This window comes from Osmerus eperlanus, chromosome 8, assembly GCF_963692335.1.
Source record: "Osmerus eperlanus chromosome 8, fOsmEpe2.1, whole genome shotgun sequence".
NCBI lineage: Eukaryota > Metazoa > Chordata > Actinopteri > Osmeriformes > Osmeridae > Osmerus > Osmerus eperlanus.
Genome location: NC_085025.1, coordinates 9,670,868 through 9,690,803, shown reverse-complemented (window position 1 = coordinate 9,690,803; position 19,936 = coordinate 9,670,868). Strand labels below are relative to the sequence as shown.

General features: G+C 46.9%; 1 protein-coding gene across 3 annotated transcripts; it reads left to right on the top strand.

Moving 5' to 3' along the window:
• The first annotated feature begins 630 nt into the window (after positions 1 to 630).
• Positions 631 to 19,537, top strand: LOC134025159 (estrogen-related receptor gamma-like). 3 transcript variants are annotated; one of them, XM_062468048.1, is made up of 8 exons: positions 631 to 763; positions 9,359 to 9,610; positions 9,756 to 9,913; positions 11,126 to 11,242; positions 14,625 to 14,735; positions 15,181 to 15,363; positions 17,271 to 17,540; positions 17,678 to 19,537. In XM_062468048.1, the coding sequence occupies exons 2-8, from the start codon at positions 9,372 to 9,374 to the stop codon at positions 17,920 to 17,922; spliced, it is 1,323 nt and encodes a 440-aa protein (XP_062324032.1). In that variant the 5' UTR covers positions 631 to 763; positions 9,359 to 9,371; the 3' UTR covers positions 17,923 to 19,537. The 3 variants fall into 3 exon arrangements, with proteins under 3 accessions (XP_062324032.1, XP_062324031.1, XP_062324033.1); XM_062468047.1 differs by lacking the exon at positions 631 to 763 and adding an exon at positions 5,877 to 6,270; XM_062468049.1 differs by lacking the exon at positions 631 to 763 and adding an exon at positions 9,138 to 9,224.
• The last annotated feature ends 399 nt before the right edge of the window (positions 19,538 to 19,936 follow it).

The window sequence follows — 19,936 nt, the reverse complement described above, 5'->3', positions numbered from 1 at the left end:
TTTCAAAAACTGAAACAAACTCTTTATTTTGCAGTTGGATGAAGTGTGAAACTGACTCATTGTTTTGATTACCTGACAGAAGTTGTCCTTGCCATCAGATCTGGGATCAGCTTCTACCACAATGCTTTAATCATAGGAGGATAATCAGATCGAAAGTGTAACTAGACCAGGGGGATTGTGACTGGTTTTATGTACAGCTGGTCAGTAGAGGGAAAATCAGTTGTTTATGTCATAAAACAATAAACCCAGTTTAGAAGTGGTCTAACGGTGTACGTGTTTCTCTTGTGCCGACACCCGGCTTCTTGAAATATGCCATCGTTTGACGGTGGTTCTGTCAAAGCGCACACCTTACTCCCATCTTACTCTCCCACAAACTCTGATATCAACACTTGCATCCCCATGCTGACTCAGAACATCCCTGAAACACGATGCCACTGCTCTCTCTCTCTCTCTCACTCTCTCCTTTTCCCCCCTTTCCCTCCCTCTCTTCACTCCAGCAGTCCCAGTATCTATGGGGATACAGACTAGAGGAAGCAGTGTCCTCTATATGCTCTCTTCCTCCTCGCACACACACACGCACACACTCAGGACTCCCCGGTGAGGTGCAGGAGGTGAACTCGGAGCTGTTCTGAGGGAAAGGAGAGAAGAGGACGAGAGTGTCTGTGCCACTGCATCAGAGAGCAGAGCAGAAGAGGAGAGCCGTTTGTCCTTGAGAGTGACTGACTGCAGAGGCAGCTATAGGACTGTGGATGAGCCTGTGACTGTGAGTACTGGGCTGGGTCTGGGTGTGGTTTACCACAAGGGGTTTTGGGATAGAGGGCACTGGGGGATTATGGGGTTAGACGTCCACTGTGTATTCATGTCTGCGTCACTGTGTGTGTGCTTCTCTCACCTGGTGGTCAAGCTCCTAAATCTCATGTGTAGGAATCTAACTACCTCTATATAGTAGGCCTGCCGCGTGTTGGCTGAAGATACATCAGGTTCCCAAATGTCGTTTTTTTTTATCACCCTGTGAATTGATAAAAAACCTTCTGTCTGTCCCTTTCTTTCTCTCACTCTCCATCTGTCTTTCTCTCTTTCACTTCCATGCCGTCTCTCTCTCTCTCTCTCTGTCTCTCTCCTGTTCTCTCTCTTACCCGCCCCCCCCTCTTCCTCCTCGGCATTGACAGATCGATAGTTATACATCTATAATTGGAAGCCATCAGTTATGGCCGTCCTCCAAAGCCAGCCATTATCGTGTGTAATCTTGCAGAAAATTACATCGGGACTTGTGTACCTTGGCTTTAGCCCGTACCCACTGGTCGGTGCAAGGCTGTCTGTCTGGAGTTCAGCCTAACCACCAACATGGAGGGGGGAGAGGGAGGTAAAAGAGGGAGGGGGTGAGCTTACCCCGCCTCACTGGCTGGTGCTCCACCGCCTACTGTTCTTGGGGGAGGGGGAAGCGGCGTGTGACGGACTTGGAGAGGGGTGAGGGGAGGAGGGAGAAAGAAGTTGAGAAGATTGTCATGCATTCGGTCTGCTTGACATAGGGAAAGTCGTCCAAGAGTTACATTAGACCCATGAACCGGGGCATAATTGGGAGGAGGTGTCGAGCGAGCCGAGGCACCGTGTGTGTTTGTATGTATCTGAGAGTTCCTGATGTCAGCAGGTGTGTGAGACGTGCTGGGGGGGGGGGGGTCTGGTGCTGACTCGCCGGTTCCACAGGGATCTGAGAGCTGGACTGGTAGATAAGGGGAGGACAGGCGTGAGAACCAGAGTCATATTGCAACCTGTCTCTTTGTATGTCTTTACAGTCACATGTCTATTTCCCTTCTTTTTTGAAGAGACTGAGCAAAGGTCAGAGTTCACGGAATGGTTGAGATAAAAGAAGAGAATAAGCAGAAATCATTGGAGGAAAGTGAAAGTTCACAAATGGAGACTTGAGGGAGGAGAGCAAAGAAAAATAGAGAGAGACAGGCAGGTTAGCAAGGAGCTTAGGCAGAGACAAAGTATAGAGTTCTCCGAATAAGCCTACAGAATCTTCTGCATCTAGCTCTCTCTTTCTCTCTTACATTGCATGTGAAAGCATATGCCATTCTACAATACTTGCCCAGTCATGCAAGTGCAGTTATTCACTGAAGGAAGGAAATAAGGAAGGATGGATTTTGAAGAGTATTCAAACAGGCCAGGCCCAGCAGAGGGGGTTGTACGAGTCCACCAGGGAGCAAGTGTGTGTATTTCCATGTGTTTCACACAGCCATACTGCATGTGTGTGCGTGCACTGTGTGTGTATTCCAACACCTTCTTAAGTCTCCAAGGTGTCCCAAAGGGACCTCAAATTATCCTTAGATAAAAGTAAACCATTTAAAACCCATTGAGCTCTGAGCTGTCCCAGTGCTACTTTGCTCTGTCATGAGGGTTGTCCCTGAGCTGGTTTCCCACACCACGTTCAGCCATTGACAAGGTAACGACAGCGGATACACTGGATTCCCTGATCCATATTCATTCTGTGAGCAATGAATTCAGCAGCCAGGCTGTTCTCCCCAGCAGTCGTCTGTCAATCCATAGATCTGTTCTTCTCTCATTCCTCTCATCTGAAACAGACAACCTTTGCGATCACATTTTTTGGTGAACTTCAGGCGAATATCTGACAGTCCATGCCTGCAAATCTGTGGTGATAAACGGTCCCTGATCACTGCTACTGGCAAATTACACCCCATCCCCCCCACACACACACACACACACTCCTTGCGTTGTTCTTTGGTTCACGTCTTTCACAGAAAACCACTTTATTGTGTTAGATGGCATTGACTGTATCTGTGAGGAGGAACAATGGTATTTGCTCACAGTGTCAATAGGCCTAGCCCTGTTCATGGTAATTGATGGATGACTTGGAATCAGGTGCAGGGTAAGCTAATCACACCATGAATGTCTCCCTCAGAGCAGATGCAAAATCAGATATATAAGTGACTGTGTGTGTGTGTGTGTGTTTCTGTGGATGGGGAGTGTGAGGAAAAAGATGCATGTGGGTGTGTGAGAGTGCACAAGACTGTGTGTGCGCGTACGTGTAGGTTGAGAGTGTGACAGGGGAAAATGCGCGTGAAGAGAGTGTGTTCGACTCTGAATGTGTGCGAGTAGAGAGGCTAAGGTGGGGGTGGTGAACACCGTTTGACTGTCCAGTTTTGGAACTCAATCTGACAGCTGTCTCTTAGGGGAAAGTCGAAGGGGGCTTTGGGCTGGGACGTCAAGGCCCCCTACTCTCTCTCTCTCTCTCTCTCTCTCTCTCTCTCTCTCTCTCTCTCTCTCTCTCTCTCTCTCTCTCTCTCTCTCTCTCTCTCTCTCTCTCTCTCTCCCTCTCTCCCTCTCTCTCTCTCTCTCTCTCTCTCTCTCTCTCCCTCTCTCCCTCTCTCCCTCTCTCTCTCTCTCTCTCTCTCTCTCTCTCTCACACACACACACACACACACACATACACACAGTTTCTTGAGAAAACCTGAGAAAATCCATTCTTGGTCAATATCTGTCCACTTGATCTTTTGTTTCAGATTCCTCCCTGTAGTGCTGCTATCGGGTTTCTGTCTCCTCCCTGGATTCTTCCCCTTTCCTGAGCTTTCTGAATGTTTCATTACATGTAGCCCTAAGAATGCTGCGGGCTTACAGGCTGTGGAGGGAAACATTTGATATCCATTTGAATTTTTCATTTCAAGTATCTTCCGTCAATGAAAAACAACGTCACAACACTGTAAATCCTTAGTCTTTCTTGCTACATAGCAGGGTAGATCAGGTAGAACATGTCACATATTAAGTCTCAGGTCAACATAACACTATTATAGTATTAACTATGTTTCTTGTCATTTAATTCAGAAGTTCAAAAGACTGGAGTCACATGGACAGGAGACAGCATTGACGTTAAGACATCAAAAAATAAAGCTGTGTGGCATTATGCATGTCTGCTATCAGCTAGAACAAACTACTTCTCTGTTTCCTAACCGGAGGTGCAAGCTAGACACTCCGACCCGGCTCATGTGTAACCAACCATTGTTGTAATTCACCACATGGCGACCATCTCAGTGCCAAGGAAAATGTCAGCCTTTGTCAAACAATTGACCCAACTGATAACAGCTCAAATAATCTCGGTTCTCCGCCCCTTGTTTCATTTGCACACTGCTTTGTAAATTAATTAGCGACTTGAGGAACGCAACAAGAACACTGCAGTAGGAAATCTTGGCACCGTGCTTTCAGAATCCATTGACAGTGGTTAAGAGCTCTGCCTCCTAAAAGCCACTGGGATGATAAGTACCATGTTAACATTGGGCTTCCTTAATGGTTTATTAAAGATAACATCTTGGTCTAGATTATTTTGATGTGTGTTGGATAAACATGAGATAAACATGGAACACTGACGCAGTCTATGGGGTTTCTAGATGATAGCGAGAAAAAACACTTTATCTACCACTAGAAAGCACAAAGTTGGAGATTGGGCATTAATGGTATTGGAAGTGTGTGTCTGCATGCGTGTGCGTGTGTGTGTGTGTGTGTGTGTGTGCATGTGAGTGTTTGTGTCTTTGCTAGTTGGTGTTTCAGCTCCTTTGATGTGGTACATGAATCTGTGACCTTTGAATGTGTATGGTATAGGACTGTGTATGTGAGCACAGTGGATTTTGATAGAGTGTGTGGAGTGTGTCTGAGGTGTTTCATGTGGTACGCGTGCAGCACATTACATGTGCGATAAGAACCACTCCATGTCGTCTGCAGTCTGGAGTTTATCGAAACCGTAATTGTCTGATAGTTTTGACGTTGACTCAGAATAGGATAATAAACTGAGTTGTGTGGGTGTGTGTGTGTGTTTCAGTTACACTATAGAAAGCTAAATGGGGTGAGGAGTTACTGGTGATTAAGCAGGTTGTCTGCCTCCTAACTGGAGGGTCTGGTGATCAAAGAGTGGAGCAGAGTAAGATAAGATCACACATCTGTTATTGCAACTGCTGTGTAGTAGAGAATGAAAAAGTGTGGTATAATTTAGTACAAGGCCTACAAATGCCCTTGTGTACACATAAAGGGCATATATATATATACATACACATAAAGGGCATTTGTAGGCCTTGTACTAAATTATACCACATCTTACTGTACATTGGCATGACATAAGATACAATAATTAAGGCATGGTTTACATCTGTAATATACTAATTCAGCGTGGTTCAAATAATTAAAGTGTGTGAGCGTGTGGAGCAGCTGTTATACAGTATCAAGGTGATACACAAACAAACAAACACTCACACACACACACACACACACATACACACACACACACACACACACACACACACAGAGAAGTGGTATGTCCAGAATGTCCTTCAGGATCAGGTGTAATTATAGAGCTCTGAGACCACCACACACATGAATAAAGACACATTCCATCAGTCCTGCATACAGAGTATGATTCCTCAGACAAGAGCCTCTTGGGTTTCAAAGAGCTTAATACACTCCATCCTCTCCAACATGAACCCAAGAACCCAGGTCCTGGACCTTTACATGTTTATTGAATCAATGTGCAATGTCATGATTTACAATCAAAATAATTCATTGTTTCCTAAATGTCTCTGTGCCTAACTAAAGTAACACAACAATTGGGAATATATATATTGATATGTATATATATATATTGATATATATATATTAAGTGTTTTATTACATTATTAGTTCTCCAAGTCCTTACCTTGTCTCTAGTGTTCTCTTCAGAACCTCTGTCATGTTTTAAATACACACAGCCAGTTGTCAGCTCTTATTGGATCAGAATAGAGCCAACCACGTGTTTGCATCACGTTCCAAGGGGAGGAGCATGCCAAGCAGTGGATATTCATGAGGTGTTACCATGGCTTTTCTGTCGTCTGTCACTGAGCTGGCCAGAACAGTTATGACCTCACGGCTTCTGGCTACTATCTACTGAAGGTGTGTGACAGAGAGAGAGGGAAAAAGTGAGTAAGGAAGAAGGAAAGGAAAAGAAAGGTGGAAAGAAACAAAGCAGGGAAGTAAAGAGCAGAAAAGAAAGTGATAGGGAGAGAGCCCGCAAGAGTGACAGCATCGGAAAACAAACTGAGAGGGAGAGAACGAGATCAAGAGAGAGACAGAGAGAGCGAGACAGGCAGTAAGAAGCAAATAAGAGAGTGAGAGAGAGAGAGAGAACCTCCAGCAGAGACAGCAGGGTTTCTCCCCAGATTATGGTGACACAGGGCACATGGATTTAGTCGAGTTGTACCTGCCGGAGTGCTTTACCTACCACTCTGACACTGAGTAAGTACTCTCCTCTTCTCACCTCCACTCCCACAATACTGCTGGCCCACACTTAAAACCTGCTCTTATGTTTCTGCTACCAGTCTCTGGTTGTCTAATCTGTTATCTGCTTTCTGAAATGTCAGGGGGTTGAGACTGCATGTGTTGACTGTCCATAGAGACACAGGAGGTCTGTGTGACAGGAGATGTTGTTACCTATAACACATGCCGGTTGATTAGCCCAGTGGTTGAGTCTGACTCAACTACAAACACCGCCATGTTGAAACTGCCTGTTTGTGTACTATTGGGTTTGAGTGTGTGGTTCTCTTTCAGCAAAGCTCGGCTGTGCTTCTAATAAAAAAGAATGTTTGGAAGAGAATAAAAGCAAATACAAATCATTTTGGATAGTTGTTTCTACAAGCAATGTCACAGAAGGCTTCACAGATTCCCGTAGATTTACACCTATAACCAACCTAAAAACCCTCAGTGAAGACAAGGACAAACTCCCAGGAAAGAGAGAGGAAATGGAAGACACGTTGAGGAGTAATTCAATGAGGGATCCTTTCCTCCAGAGAGGACTGGTGATACATAGGGGGTCAGACCACAGGCTGAATTCCATAGGTAATACCACAGAATGTATGTAGAAAGTGTGTGCTCTGAGACTGAGGGAGAGAAGGAGGGAGGAGAGGGGGGGAGACGGGAAAGAGAAGAGATGGGGGGGGAGAAGGGGGGAGAGAAGAGAGATGGGGGGAGGAGAGATGAAAGGATGGACACTGAGTGGAAGAGCAGTCCTTCAAGCCCATCCTGTTCCAGCCAGGCCCTGGCTAACCCAACCCCTCAATCTGAAACTAAGTATTTAGTGAGCAGGGCCGATAGGGGAGATCCTCCTCATCTCTTGCTGGCTCCATCAAATATAGAAATAACTCTTCTTGACAACCCCCTGACCTAAATCCGTCACCTTGTGAGAAGGGCTGGGGTCTGGGGTCTGGGTTATTTGGGGTGAATGAAGTGTTCTGTTAGAGTTGGAATGTTAGACTGCATGTATTCAGGATGGACTAGGAGGAGTCCCATGCTCCTCCCTCTCCTCACTTATCTGTGTCTATTTTATTTAGCCTTTTCCTTCTTTTCTTTTCCCCTACTTTATCACTTCCCCTCTCATGTCTACCTCTCTCGCCCTCCTATCTTCTTTTCTCTCCCTGTCTCATCCTCCGGTCGGTCATTGACTTTGTTATGACTCCTCATTTGAAAGTGAGTGTTTCCTCCTCTGCTTCCTTTCAGCACCCCCCCCCCCCCCCCCCCAGTTAATGACCCAGTGACAGACCCCTTTCTTTCTCTCCCTCAGTCTTTTTCACATTCTCTCTATCTGTCTGCCTCCATGTTCAGCCCCCCCACCCTGTTCTCTCATTCTGTTGAAAAGTATGTCGTTTCACGCTACGTTTTAACCTTTGTTACCAAGGTGCAGTTTGGATACGAAGACACACACACGCACGCACACATTTATATTCTCCAGCAATCCCTGTCATTGTCACTTTTTCACTCTCTTTTCCGCTCTCGACTCAATGTCTTTGTTGTTAAAACAGCTATAGATTTACGGAGCTGCCAGCCTGCCTACCCTGTGGCATCGTATTCCACCCTTCTGACATGCTATCATGCAAGAGATATCTAATGTTCCTCTCAGCGACTGAAATTTGAATCAGACGGTGTATTTTTGTTGTAAATGACACAAAGTACCCGTGTCATAGAAACCTCATGAGAATTCCAGTGTTTTACTGTAGTGCATTAACAAGGCAGCAGAAAACAGTTAATGGTGCATGCAGCTGCGTGGAGACTAATGCTCTCTGCCCGAGAGACACAACGCATGTTAAATTCATTCTAAGTCAACAAAAGGTACTCCAAAAAAGTTCGACGAGGCACACAAAGAGGCAGACAGACCGTCATGGAGACACAGGACCAGAGGAAGGGGGGGAAGGAGAGGATTTGAGTAAAAGTAGAAACTGATATCAGCAAAGCTCGCCTCCCGCTGCCCCCCCCCACTCCTGCCTCACCACCACCACCGCACACACTCGGTGGCTTTAAAGAGGTTAATAGCGCGTGGCTGTGGTTGACTCTGCTGGTGGTAAAAGCAGCCAGTGTCTTTGCCTGCCAAATTACCTGTGGTGGGGAGTGGGCCTATTTACATGGCAGGAACCAGGCCTCGGTCTCACTCCATAGACCTCACTGAGTCACAATCACTGATGGACAGAGACAGAGGAAGGAAGGGGGGGGGGGGGAGATGAAGAGTGTAGGGAAAGAATGTGTGTGTGGTGCGTGTGTGTGTGTGGTGGTGGGGGTGGGGGGGCGTTAGGAGCTGTGTCAGTCCATTGTGTGCGTGTACATGCGAATGTATCGTTGAGTCGGTGTGTACGTGAATGTGGAGGAGATAGAGAGACAGTGAGCTGGTTTTATGAGTGGGTCTGGCGACATACAATGGCATGTGAGCATGTGCCAGCGTCGGAGCGTTTATGATGACACATGAGCACATCTGAAGGCATGTCTGAGTGTGCGGGGTTGCGACATTGGGAAAGAAGCCGTCCCGAGGGCGAGGAGACACGCGTGAGACTCACGTGTTTCCACGCTATCATGTGTCGCTCTGAGACGGCGCGTGCCCACGAGTGAATGTGTGAGTGTGATCCGAGCACGGCTGTGTGCTTTGGCTCCGTGAGAGCTCAGGGCTGGTTTGTTTTGTTTACATTTCCATGTGTTTGCTTGAGCGATCTCCTGCTCTCACAACAGGGAGGTATAATGGACCGGAGCTTTGCATATGTGGGAGACTACAAACGGCCTGCTACGCCCGGCTTGGATAGATGGCTAGAGAGATGGCGGGGTAGAAAAAGAGGGGGAAGAGTGTGAGAGAGAGGGGTCTTCGAGGTGGTGCTGGAAGACAATTGCGCTGTGTAGGCCTGTGCACATCGTAATCTGCTGTTACGATTGTATCGGTACGGCCATCAGAATGTCGTACAAAGACATCAAGTTAGTGTCATGAGATAGCATTTACAGCTTGTTATTCATCCATCTCTTTGTTTTTCTCTTCTCTTCTGCAACCTATCTCTTCCCACCCTGATCTTCCCAGACTCTTGGACAGGATGTCAGTGCGGGGCTTAGACCTCCCCTGTCCCCCCTCGATCAAGCGCGAGCCATCCAGCCCCAGCCCCAGCTCCCAGGGGGACATCAGCCCTCCTCAGCCCAGCCCAGGGAGCTCCTCCTCAGACACCAACTCCAGCTACGGCCTCCTGAGCAAGAACCACAACCACACCAACGAACTAGACTCACTGGGTCTCTACGGACACACAGCTGGGCTGTCCAGCGACGGAGGAGCCAACAGGTACAGAACATGTGTGTGTGTGTTTGTGACCATGTCATGGATTTAGTATGAACATATGTCTTCGTGTGTACAGAGTCAGGGAGGGAGTCAGTGAGTGAGTGTGTGTTATAGGTTAAGCCCTGTCTCTCTGGTTCTCTCCCCCCAGGAGGTTTGGTGGAGAGGATGGCCAGGTGAAGTGTGAGTTCATGCTGGGCTCCGTGGCCAAGCGCCTGTGTCTGGTGTGTGGGGATGTGGCGTCAGGATACCACTACGGAGTAGCCTCCTGTGAGGCCTGCAAGGCTTTCTTCAAGAGGACCATCCAGGGTAAGAAACACACACACATTTCCGAATCAGGATCTCCATCCAGCCGCTCTGCAATAGACTCATCTGGTCTGCCAGCGAAAGCGAGGGGAAATCTGGATGGAGAGAGATGGGGAGACAGAGAAGGAGAGAAAAGAGAAATGGGGAGATTGTTAAGTGGACATCTGCTGAGGCAGAGCAGTTACTGTCCCCTGAAGGACAGACCTTTAACACAGATTCATACACCCCCAGAGAGTAGGAATCATTCACATACACACTACTGATGCACTGACACACTACACATGAATGCATATATTCAAACTAAATACATGACTTTAATCCCTCCCCCCTCCCCCTTCCCCCCCACCTCCCACTCCCCACACACACACACACACAGATAAACACAGATTTGAGCGATTTAAGCAAATGATCATGTTTATACAGTCTGTGAAATGTGAAAAACCTGTTTTGAAAAGCATTGCTACAGGTGTTAGTCAGAGCAGATGTTTAGGTGTAAACATCTGACGTGAGTTCACAGCCATGTCCTGGGAACTCCATGAAGACATTAACTGATGTTTGCTCACAGCTCTTTCTAAGTTAATGCTGTGTTGAAGCTGATCCGTGTTGGTTTCTGTGCAAAATCATGTATGTAATCCTCTCTGTGTAAGTTTGTTAGTGTGCGTCTAAGCCATAACCAACGTATGCAAGCCGCATGTGGGTGTTTTAAAGTGATTGTCTGGCCTGTGGCCCTGTGCCAGGGGTCAGGGGTTGGGGTCAGGGTTAAGCCCTGTTTAGGCCTTCTAAAGCGGACTCCACATATGGGCTTTCTTGGGGTTTAAGGTCATCTGGGCTGTCAGATCAAATGCTTAGATCTGGTGCTTGGCTGATCAGATACTTCCTGATTGTAATAGAAAGGGACAGCTGAAGCGGCTGGGGATTGGCTGACTTTCATATTCAACGACTGACGTCCTTGCTCTAGTTCTCCCTGTCTTAGGGTTCTGAATTGTGATGAAAACCAAAACAAATAGAGAAGTGATGAATGGAAAGAAAGGATTCATCTTGACTGTGTTTTCCCCTCTCCCCCGTTTGCATTCCTTCATCTCTCCCTGCTCTTTCCTTCCTTTTCTTATTATTCCACCTGTTTCTACTCCTTTCTTTTCTACACCTTAATCGCTTCATTTTCCAACTGTATTCCCTTTCTCTCTCCTCCTCCCTCTCTACCTCTCCCTCCTCCAGGTAATATTGAGTACAGCTGCCCAGCCAACAGTGAGTGTGAGATCACCAAGAGAAGAAGGAAATCATGCCAGGCGTGTCGCTTTATGAAGTGTCTGGCCGTGGGCATGATGAGAGAAGGTGAGGGTTATTAACTCTTATCAGTCTCACGCTGTATATACGAATACACACAAGCCAAAGGATGGCAGTGTCTGGAGCTATGGGCTAGTGTGTGAAACCCAAGTCCTTCAGCCAGTTAAACAGGTCCAGCTTCTCTGGCCCCAGCTGCCTTGATCTACTTATGTGTTTTGATAAACACAAGGAAAGAACAATGTGCAGCATTTCTATGGAAAGGTGTGGGTTGGAGGTGGAAGTACTGTTACTACTACAGTCTGCTCCCGTCTGTACTGTGTGTGTGTGTGTGTGTCTGGTGACATATTGTTGGCCCGATATAGAGGTGACCCAACAAGGCAAACAGCAGCTACAGTACGGCTGGTACCTCATGAGCCACTTGTGGAAGCCTTGATATGGGCACCATTTACTGATTAATGGGAAGGAGAGAGAGAGAAGGGTTTGGGTCAGGGCCTGGGTTTTAAACAGAGTGGAGAGGGGGAGGAAAGATATCAAATGGAAGAGAAGTAAACAGGAGAGAAAATGGAGAAAGGAACGGTGAGAGAGAGAGAGGGAGAGAGAGAGGGAGAGGGAGAGAGATGGGGGGGAGGGAGAGGGAGAGGGAGAGAGAGGGGGGGAGAGAGGGATAGGGATAGGGATAGGGAGAGGGAGAGGGAGAGGGAGAGGGAGAGGGAGAGGGAGAGGGAGAGAGGGAGAGGGAGAGGGAGAGGGAGAGGGAGAGGGAGAGGGAGAGGGAGAGGGAGAGGGAGAGGGAGAGGGAGAGGGAGAGGGAGAGGGAGAGGGAGAGGGAGAGAGAGAGAGAGAGACGGGGCGATAAAGAGCAAGCCACAATTGAGGGCAATTCACTGCCACCTGCTGCCTCCCTCCTCAGTTCATCAGCTTTTGATTTAATCAACCGTCAGCTAGGGTGACAGAGACCAGCGTATGTCACTGTGTGAGTGTGTGCATGTGCATCTCTGCATGTGTGTGTGCTGGCATGCACACGTGTTTATGTATACTCTACACCACACGACTCATTTCAGCATATACTTCTGTGGTGTTTGTGTGTGTTTGCATGTGTGTGCCCTTTTTTAATTAGCTGCTTTTAATAGGTTAGGGCATCTACTGCATCCAGCCCTGTCTGCCTGCCTCCCACTTCCCTCTCCCACCTCCCCCCTCCTTTCTTGTAAATTCCTCCAGATGTCTTGTGGGATTCCTAGACCTCCATGAAATGTGAAGCGCCCCTCGTAACTGCTGTCGTAACCGGTCTCGTAACGCGCCTCGCCGTGCCTCATAATGCCCCTCTTCCTCCAGGAGGCAGCAGTAAAGACCGAGACAGAGGGGTGTGACTTTTAACAGGGAGGCCGAGTCCATATTAAACCCAACTAAGGACCAGAGACCCTGACAGGACATGATTAAGTCACGTCCAGCGTCCCTCTCCGCAGCCACACGGCTGTCACGAGCTGAGGGTCCAGACCCATGTGATCACGAGCTGAGGGTACAGACCCATGTGATCACGAGCTGAGGGTACAGACCCATGTGATCACAAGCTGAGGGTACAGACCCATGTGATCACGAGCTGAGGGTACAGACCCATGTGATCACGAGCGCAAGTGGCCAGGGTGTCATCAGCTGCAGGCCGCCGTTTTTGTGCCTCAGAAGTTCCATTTTTAATGCTGAATCGGTTGCACTGCATTAACTCCTGTCATTAGCATTGGGCCAGAGCAGTATTGCCCATCAAACATGGGGTAGTTAAAAAGTTCAGTTGCTTCAAGGAGCTCAGCTCAGGACTTTACAACAAGATCAATATTGAGCCAATACATCTAGGGAATCTTCTTATCTTACCAGGAGAGAACCAATGCAGTGATTTAGCAGTTACTCAATCTTTTCAACTTATGTCGTTCATAACTACCCTACTTCCTACCATCACAAGCAACAACGGTGGTAGGCCCAGAAACGACAGGACGTCCATACATCTGACCAACACATGAGTAGCGTGGGATTGTGTCTTTAGCTTCAGCGAGGTGGCGAGGTCACTCACAGGGGGATATGATGTCATAGAGCATGTTTAGTTTCCTGGTGCTGTGTGGAGCCTGTGGATCTCCCTGCTCCTAATCCCTCTGTGTGTGTTTTGAGACCCTGTAAATCCCCTCTTCAGGGGGGACGTTCTGGGGACTTCAAACGCGCTTGTCGGGGAGATGGGGGTCACGGATCTTGGACACGTGCTTATCGAACGACTCTAGATCGCCCCAAGCTAGACAAGCTGGGCAGTGTGTATGTGTGTGTGTTATGTGCTGTTATCCTCCAAACCTATTCCTGGCCTACTGGTTGTCAGCACATTCCTCTGTGAAGAGTTACACTTAGCTCAGATGTGTGTGAGTAACCCTGGCCACACACACAAACACATGCATGGCCACTGGGAAAGTATACACTGCAACAACATGGGAAGCCTTTTGACCACAAAGACCCCCGCGGCACCCTCTGCTTTGACACTCCCAAGTCTCACCTGCCAAACATAGCTAGTCAAGACCGTCTAATTGTCTATAGTGGAGCTATAAACATCCTCATCATTATACCCTTCAACTCACAGTCCTTAAACTCAGTGTTTGCTGTTGTCCAGTAATAGAAAGTGAGTGTATGTGCTATGACTGAGCTAATGAGATATGTATGCTGTTTTAACTGCCTCTAGGTAAGGTAACCTAACTGGTAACACCAATAAAACTCACTAATAAAAAAGTTAGGTTAGCCTTTGCCAGACAGATACCTTCTCTTTGTAGAGAGGTTAGGTGTCACCCTGGCACTGTGGTGTAGTATACAGTATGTTGGTGTGTGTGTGTCTGTGTCTGTGTGTATGTGTGTGTGTGTGTGTGTGTGTGTGTGTGTGTGTGTGTGTGTGTGTGTGTGTGTGTGTGTGTGATGTAGCTGAGGGATGGTTAGACAATTAACACCCTGAATACCTAACCCCCAAACTCCCCTTCCCTGTTAAATCCCCATCCCCATGGCGATAGTGTTACCATGGAGCTTGTTAAGAAGAGCAGTTGTCATCGGGTGCTGGACTGTTGTTGACTATTGAGTTACAGGGTTGATGTTGCAATGCCAGAAATGTGACATCTCTCTTTAAGTTTCCATTGATGTTCATGTTCAAAGACAGACATGTCAACTGGACATGATCAAAGTTATGGAAAGAAATGAATATCAATCTTGTAGAAGGAATGAATAAACTTCACCATGTGTGTGTTTGCATGTTTGTGTGAGTGTATGTGCGTGTGTGTTGCTGGATAGAAATCAAAACACCCCTCATAGAGACAAACAGTAATCTGTCAGATGTCCGGTGTACAGGTCAATGGGTGCGCATGAGGATCTAATGTGTTGTACCAAGTGTGTGTGACTGACGTTCCGCTGTTGGCTGCAGGTGTTCGTCTGGACCGCGTGCGTGGAGGCAGACAGAAGTACAAGAGGAGGATTGATGCTGAAAACAGCCCGTATCTCATCCCTCAGAGCAGCCTGCCTCAGAAGAGAACGTGTAAGCAGCCAAACACAGCGCAAACTCATCCCGCCGTCCCCGGTTGCTCTCTTACTCCAGATCCCCTCTGTTCTCCTCCTGTGCTCTTTGCTCTCCCTCTCTCCTTTTCTTCATCTCTCTTTCTCTCTCCATCCGACTCCTGATCTTCTACTGTACTTTCTACATGCACAATTTGTAAGTCAAGATAAAAGATACAATTCTAAATTCTAAATGCTGCATGAATGAAATGTAAATGTGATCTCTCTCTCTTCCTCCCTCTCTATCTTCCTCTATCTTCCTCTCTCTTCTCTCTCTCTCTCTCTCTCTCTCTCTCTCTCTCTCTCTCTCTCTCTCTCTCTCTCTCTCTCTCTCTCTCTCTCTCTCTCTGTCTCTGTCTCTCTCTCTCTCTCTGTCTCTCTCTCTCTCTCTCTCTCTGTCTCTCTCTCTCTCTCCATCTGTGCCTCAGTCCCTCTGGGAGGCATTGCGGAGAACAAAGTGGTGTCCTTACTGTTGTTAGCTGAGCCCGAAGGGATCTTTGCCATGCCAGACCCCACGGTCCCGGACAGCGACATCAAGGCTTTGACCACACTGTGTGACCTCGCCGACCGCGAACTCGTGGTCAATATCGGCTGGGCCAAGCACATACCAGGTATGTGCTCACTCACACTAACATACTGTACACATGAGACAAACACAAAACTACACACAGTCATCATTCCGATTCTTATTGGCTCAGAGTAGACCCTGAAGCTCCGAGCTGTTTATCTTGTCAAATGACCTTATCCCCTGAACAACTTCTGAAGAAGTCCACACAACTGTGTTTGGTGGAGCACCTGCACCTTTATACCGTCTACTAATACTTGTTTTGGGGACATCGCAAATGAAGCTGCCTTTTATCTGTTGTGGCCACATGACAGGGTCAGTTGCATGCCAATACACACACACACATTTGGGGATCTCTCAAATAATTGGCCGCACAAAAAGAGTTTAAACCAAGATGGTGAGACGGGATTACTTTTATGTCTATAAATCCAAGCTGTCATCACTCTATCTCTGCATTTATTTGAATACCTTTCTTCCCAAATGCAAAATTCCTTATCAGTATTTCACACCCAAAACATCACCACCTGTGTTTTTGTTTATGCTTGTCCACGAAACAAACCCCCTGCCTAGCCTGTAAGCAGGTGTGTGTGTGTGTGTGTGTGTGCGCCCAAGACTTTCATTGTTCTCAAGGAACAGAAGAGAAGCTCCATAGCTTGCCCCCTGCGGTTATCCTGGGCCACAGCTCTCCTTCTTGTCACTAACATTTACCATCAAAGTGTGAGCCTAACACGGTGTGACTGATGTGTGTATTTGGAGTCCTCTGCCAGCGGAGGGTTTGGCTGGTAGAGCACAGCAAAGCTGGGGAAGGAAATGCACCTCGTCACCTGAGGCAGCCGACTGGGAGCAAAAAGAGGAAGAGGGAGGGAGAGAATGTAAACGAAAGAGCAAGGGAGCAGATGCCGAGGAAGAGACACTGGTGAGGAGAGGCGACAGAGGGCCTGACAAAGACAGAGAAGGAAAGGGAGGAGGGAGACAGAAAGAAGACCTTTGTGCTCCAGACCCCCTCGTAGCAGCGTAATGGTGGTGTCACATCAGTTCTGTGTGAGTGGCAGGTTATGGCCCGTGGCTGGAGGTACCAGCAGAGAGACCCAGGCTGTCTGAGCTGAGTCCAGTTGGGCCACTCGGCTGCCAGCTACCCCATCTTGTCCTGGTCTGTCACGCAGACAGACACTGATGTGGTGTGAATTCTGAGATGCAGATGAACTAGCTAAAGACCCGCTCCAAAACTCATATTTGTAGTCATTTTTTGTATTTTCTTTTGTGAAGTTTAAATGAAGGGGGTGGGGTCGGGGGGGGGGGATCACTGTGTGTCTCTGTGTGACATGAATATGACAGATGGATGGACACACCCTCAAGCAAGTCCTAAACTCCAAAATCTATAGCTCTCATGAATGTTTGTCCATTTAAGTCTTTAAAGACACACCCATACAAACCGCGATCGATCATACCGTTTCAGAATACTGATCTCTATCGACCAATGAAATTGTCTGCAGACGTTTCCAATCAATCACAGAGAGATAAGACAGGAAGGGGAGCCAGAGGCGTTCCCATGGTGATTGTAAAACCACCAGACCCAGATAACAATCACTGATGGCGTCAAAAAAGAAAGACTGTCCTCCTCCTCTTTTCCCTTGCTTTTCTATAAAACAAATCATCTGGTTTAATTATGGTGTGTGTGTGTGTGATTTATTCCTCCTCTCTGGGGGAGTATAACTCTGTTCTAGGTCCGTCCTTCAGGGGACACATAGGACTTAACCGTTCAACCTCTATCCACTGTATGAAGCAGCCTTTTCTGAAACATGTCTCATGTCAGTTTTTCTCCTTGTACAGAAAATTCCTCCCACTGTCTCGTCAATGTCAACAGTAGCTGCTCTGTCTCAGCAGACGTACACTTAACAATCTCCCCATTTCTCTTTTCTCTCCTTCTCTGTCTCCCCATCTCTCTCCATCCAGGTTTCCCCTCGCTCTCGCTGGCAGACCAGATGAGTCTATTGCAGAGCGGCTGGATGGAGATCCTGATCCTGCGTGTGGTGTTCCGCTCGCTGGCCTCGGAGGACAAGCTTGTGTACGCTGAAGACTATGTGATGGACGAGGAGCAGTCGAAACAGGCAGGTCTGTTTGATCTCAACAACGCCATCCTGCAGCTAGTGAGGAAGTTCAGAGCCATGAAGCTGGAGAGGGAGGAGTTTGTGGTTCTCAAAGCCATCGCGCTCGCCAACTCAGGTAAGAAGGAATGTTATTGTTGTCGAAGTAACTCGAGCAGCAAATTCTGAATTGGAGACTTTTAGTGTAGATTGTCGTCCATTGCTTAGGTGGAGGCTTTAAACATCACCCATAATCCCTTCTTTCTCTCCCTCCAGATTCTATGCAAATTGAGGACTCGGAGGCGGTGCAGGGTCTCCAGGATGTGCTCCATGGGGCCCTGCAGGACTACGAGAGCACCCAGCACCCCGAGGACCCCAGGCGGGCAGGCAAGCTCATCATGACCCTCCCCTTGCTGCGACAAACAGCCTCCAGGGCCGTTCAGCACTTCTGTAGCATTAAGCAGGACGGCCGAGTGCCTATGCATAAACTGTTCCTAGAGCTGCTGGAGGCTAAGGTCTGACCTTCTCCGGGGAGTGGGTGTGGTTGGTGGTGGTGTGTGTGTCTGGGGGGGGGCGGGGGGGGGGGGGGGGCGGACGGTGATGGGGGACCTCAAAGGCCCGAGACTGAAACTGGAACTGGATGGTCCTTAGAACTGGATTGATATCCTTCAAGAATCCTAATGTTCTCGAGCTGAGTGCTGGATACAGGGCACAGTTCCCACATGCAGTTCAGTATCTCTGCTACAACATGCTGTCTGGCTCTTGTGTTTATCAGGAGTGCGGCCATTGTGTCACAGCATTAGACTCTTGCAAAAGCCAATGTGAGGAGAACGCACTGTTATCATTTCTATTCTTCCAGAGGAAATAATGGTTGTGTGGTCTGTTTGACAGAAGGACTAATGCAGTGTAGTAAATTGAAGACAAGATATTATAAAACTTGAAGATCCTCGAGGATAACCTTACATAGAAAAACTGCTTGAAGCCTGTTTCGTTTGCATTGAAATTATTTTGTGTTTTCAACTCACTGTATATTTTGACATTTCCATTTAAGAAGTAACTAAAGGATAGGCTACAATATATAGTTTTGCCAAATAATTAAGTGGTTGTATCATTATTGTCAAATAGTTTCCAATCAACACCATTAATATGTATAGTATCATGTAGGGAAATACTCAACCCTGACCTATCAGAAGCATGAAGTGCTACACATTGAAGATACCTATGCACCATGTGCTCTCCATAACACGCAAAGTCACTACTGGTAGCCATCAGGTTACACACTGGCAATGTCCATTGATGAAAGCTAACATTAATCTGCCATCTTGTTTCAAAGTCTTCAACAACAAAACTATGGCCTCTTTATTTTTGTTATTGAAATATGTTCAGGGATGCACTTGAGGAATATTGAACTCATGGTGTACAAAGGTAGAAGAAGAAAAAACATATTTATTGTTTGCTTGATTATTATAATTATTTTATTTACCGGCGTGGCATTAATGAAGAATAACTTTACATCATTTTCTATAGGATTTTAGCCTCTGTTGTTCAGTGAAGTAAACAATACCTTTTGTACTTGCTTAACTACTTCACTTACCATCATATTCAAGACAAAGTGATTTTTACATACTTGACAAAATTCAACTCTGATAATGTTGTAAAGTTTTAGATTATAACTTGTGCAAAGCACTACTTTCTTCTATCCATAAGTGGGAACTGGTGGTGGTGTGTTTATACTGTATACTGTATGTCTGTATGTCAGAGAGTAGAAATGTCAGAAATTCATATTTTAATGTACACCTTAAATGAAGGGAAATAAAGACAAAAGATGAGTCAGTATAGACTATAACAAATTCTTAAATGTTACAGGTTTGTGTTTTAATGTTTCATGTCTATGGTTTGCTCTGTTTGTGTACTGTATCAGAATATCCTGTATATTTTTGTGACAAAGTATACCAGAGAGAGTGAAGCAGCCACACATCCTGGAGGAGAGGGAGTTAGTGTATGTCCTTACTTCTGCTGTGTACAGTATAACGGCCAATGCCAGACAAGAGATGCTATTTGATCAATTACCAATGTTCAGATTCTCAGGTGGATTCTAGGGCAATAAAAAAAAAAACGCTTTCTGTTTCAAATCTGTTTAATGTGTGGCTCCTTTTTAATTCTATCAAACCTAGAAGATAATTAATGTATGGTGGAAGTCAGGTGACAATCAACTGGTTGAAATGGTGCTAACACAGTACGCAAATGTGTGTGTGTGACGTAAAACAAAGGTGGATGAAAGGGTAGGGAGTGTGTGATGACCGAGGGAGGGTCAGTCATGAATAATAGACACTTGGTCCACCGTAGTGACTTCTGTCAGACAACAACCTGCCACTTTAAGTCTACTGCAGCGTTTTACATCCCAAGACGACCAATAAATGATAGATTCAGCCATTCCACTTTGACAGGTGGGGGAAGTCTTTTGGGAGAAATGGAGGGAGGCGGAGTGGGAGGTGAGCAAGGGATCCCATTGGATGGAATCTATAATTAACAACA

Bases quoted from the DNA above. Each gene is read 5' to 3' on its own strand.
- LOC134025159 (XM_062468047.1), top strand. From the start codon at position 6,215: ATGGATTTAGTCGAGTTGTACCTGCCGGAGTGCTTTACCTACCACTCT. The intron at 9,611-9,755 runs GTACAGAACATG...CTCTCCCCCCAG, and splicing joins AGCGACGGAGGAGCCAACAG to GAGGTTTGGTGGAGAGGATG. The intron at 15,364-17,270 runs GTATGTGCTCAC...CTCTCCATCCAG, and splicing joins CTGGGCCAAGCACATACCAG to GTTTCCCCTCGCTCTCGCTG.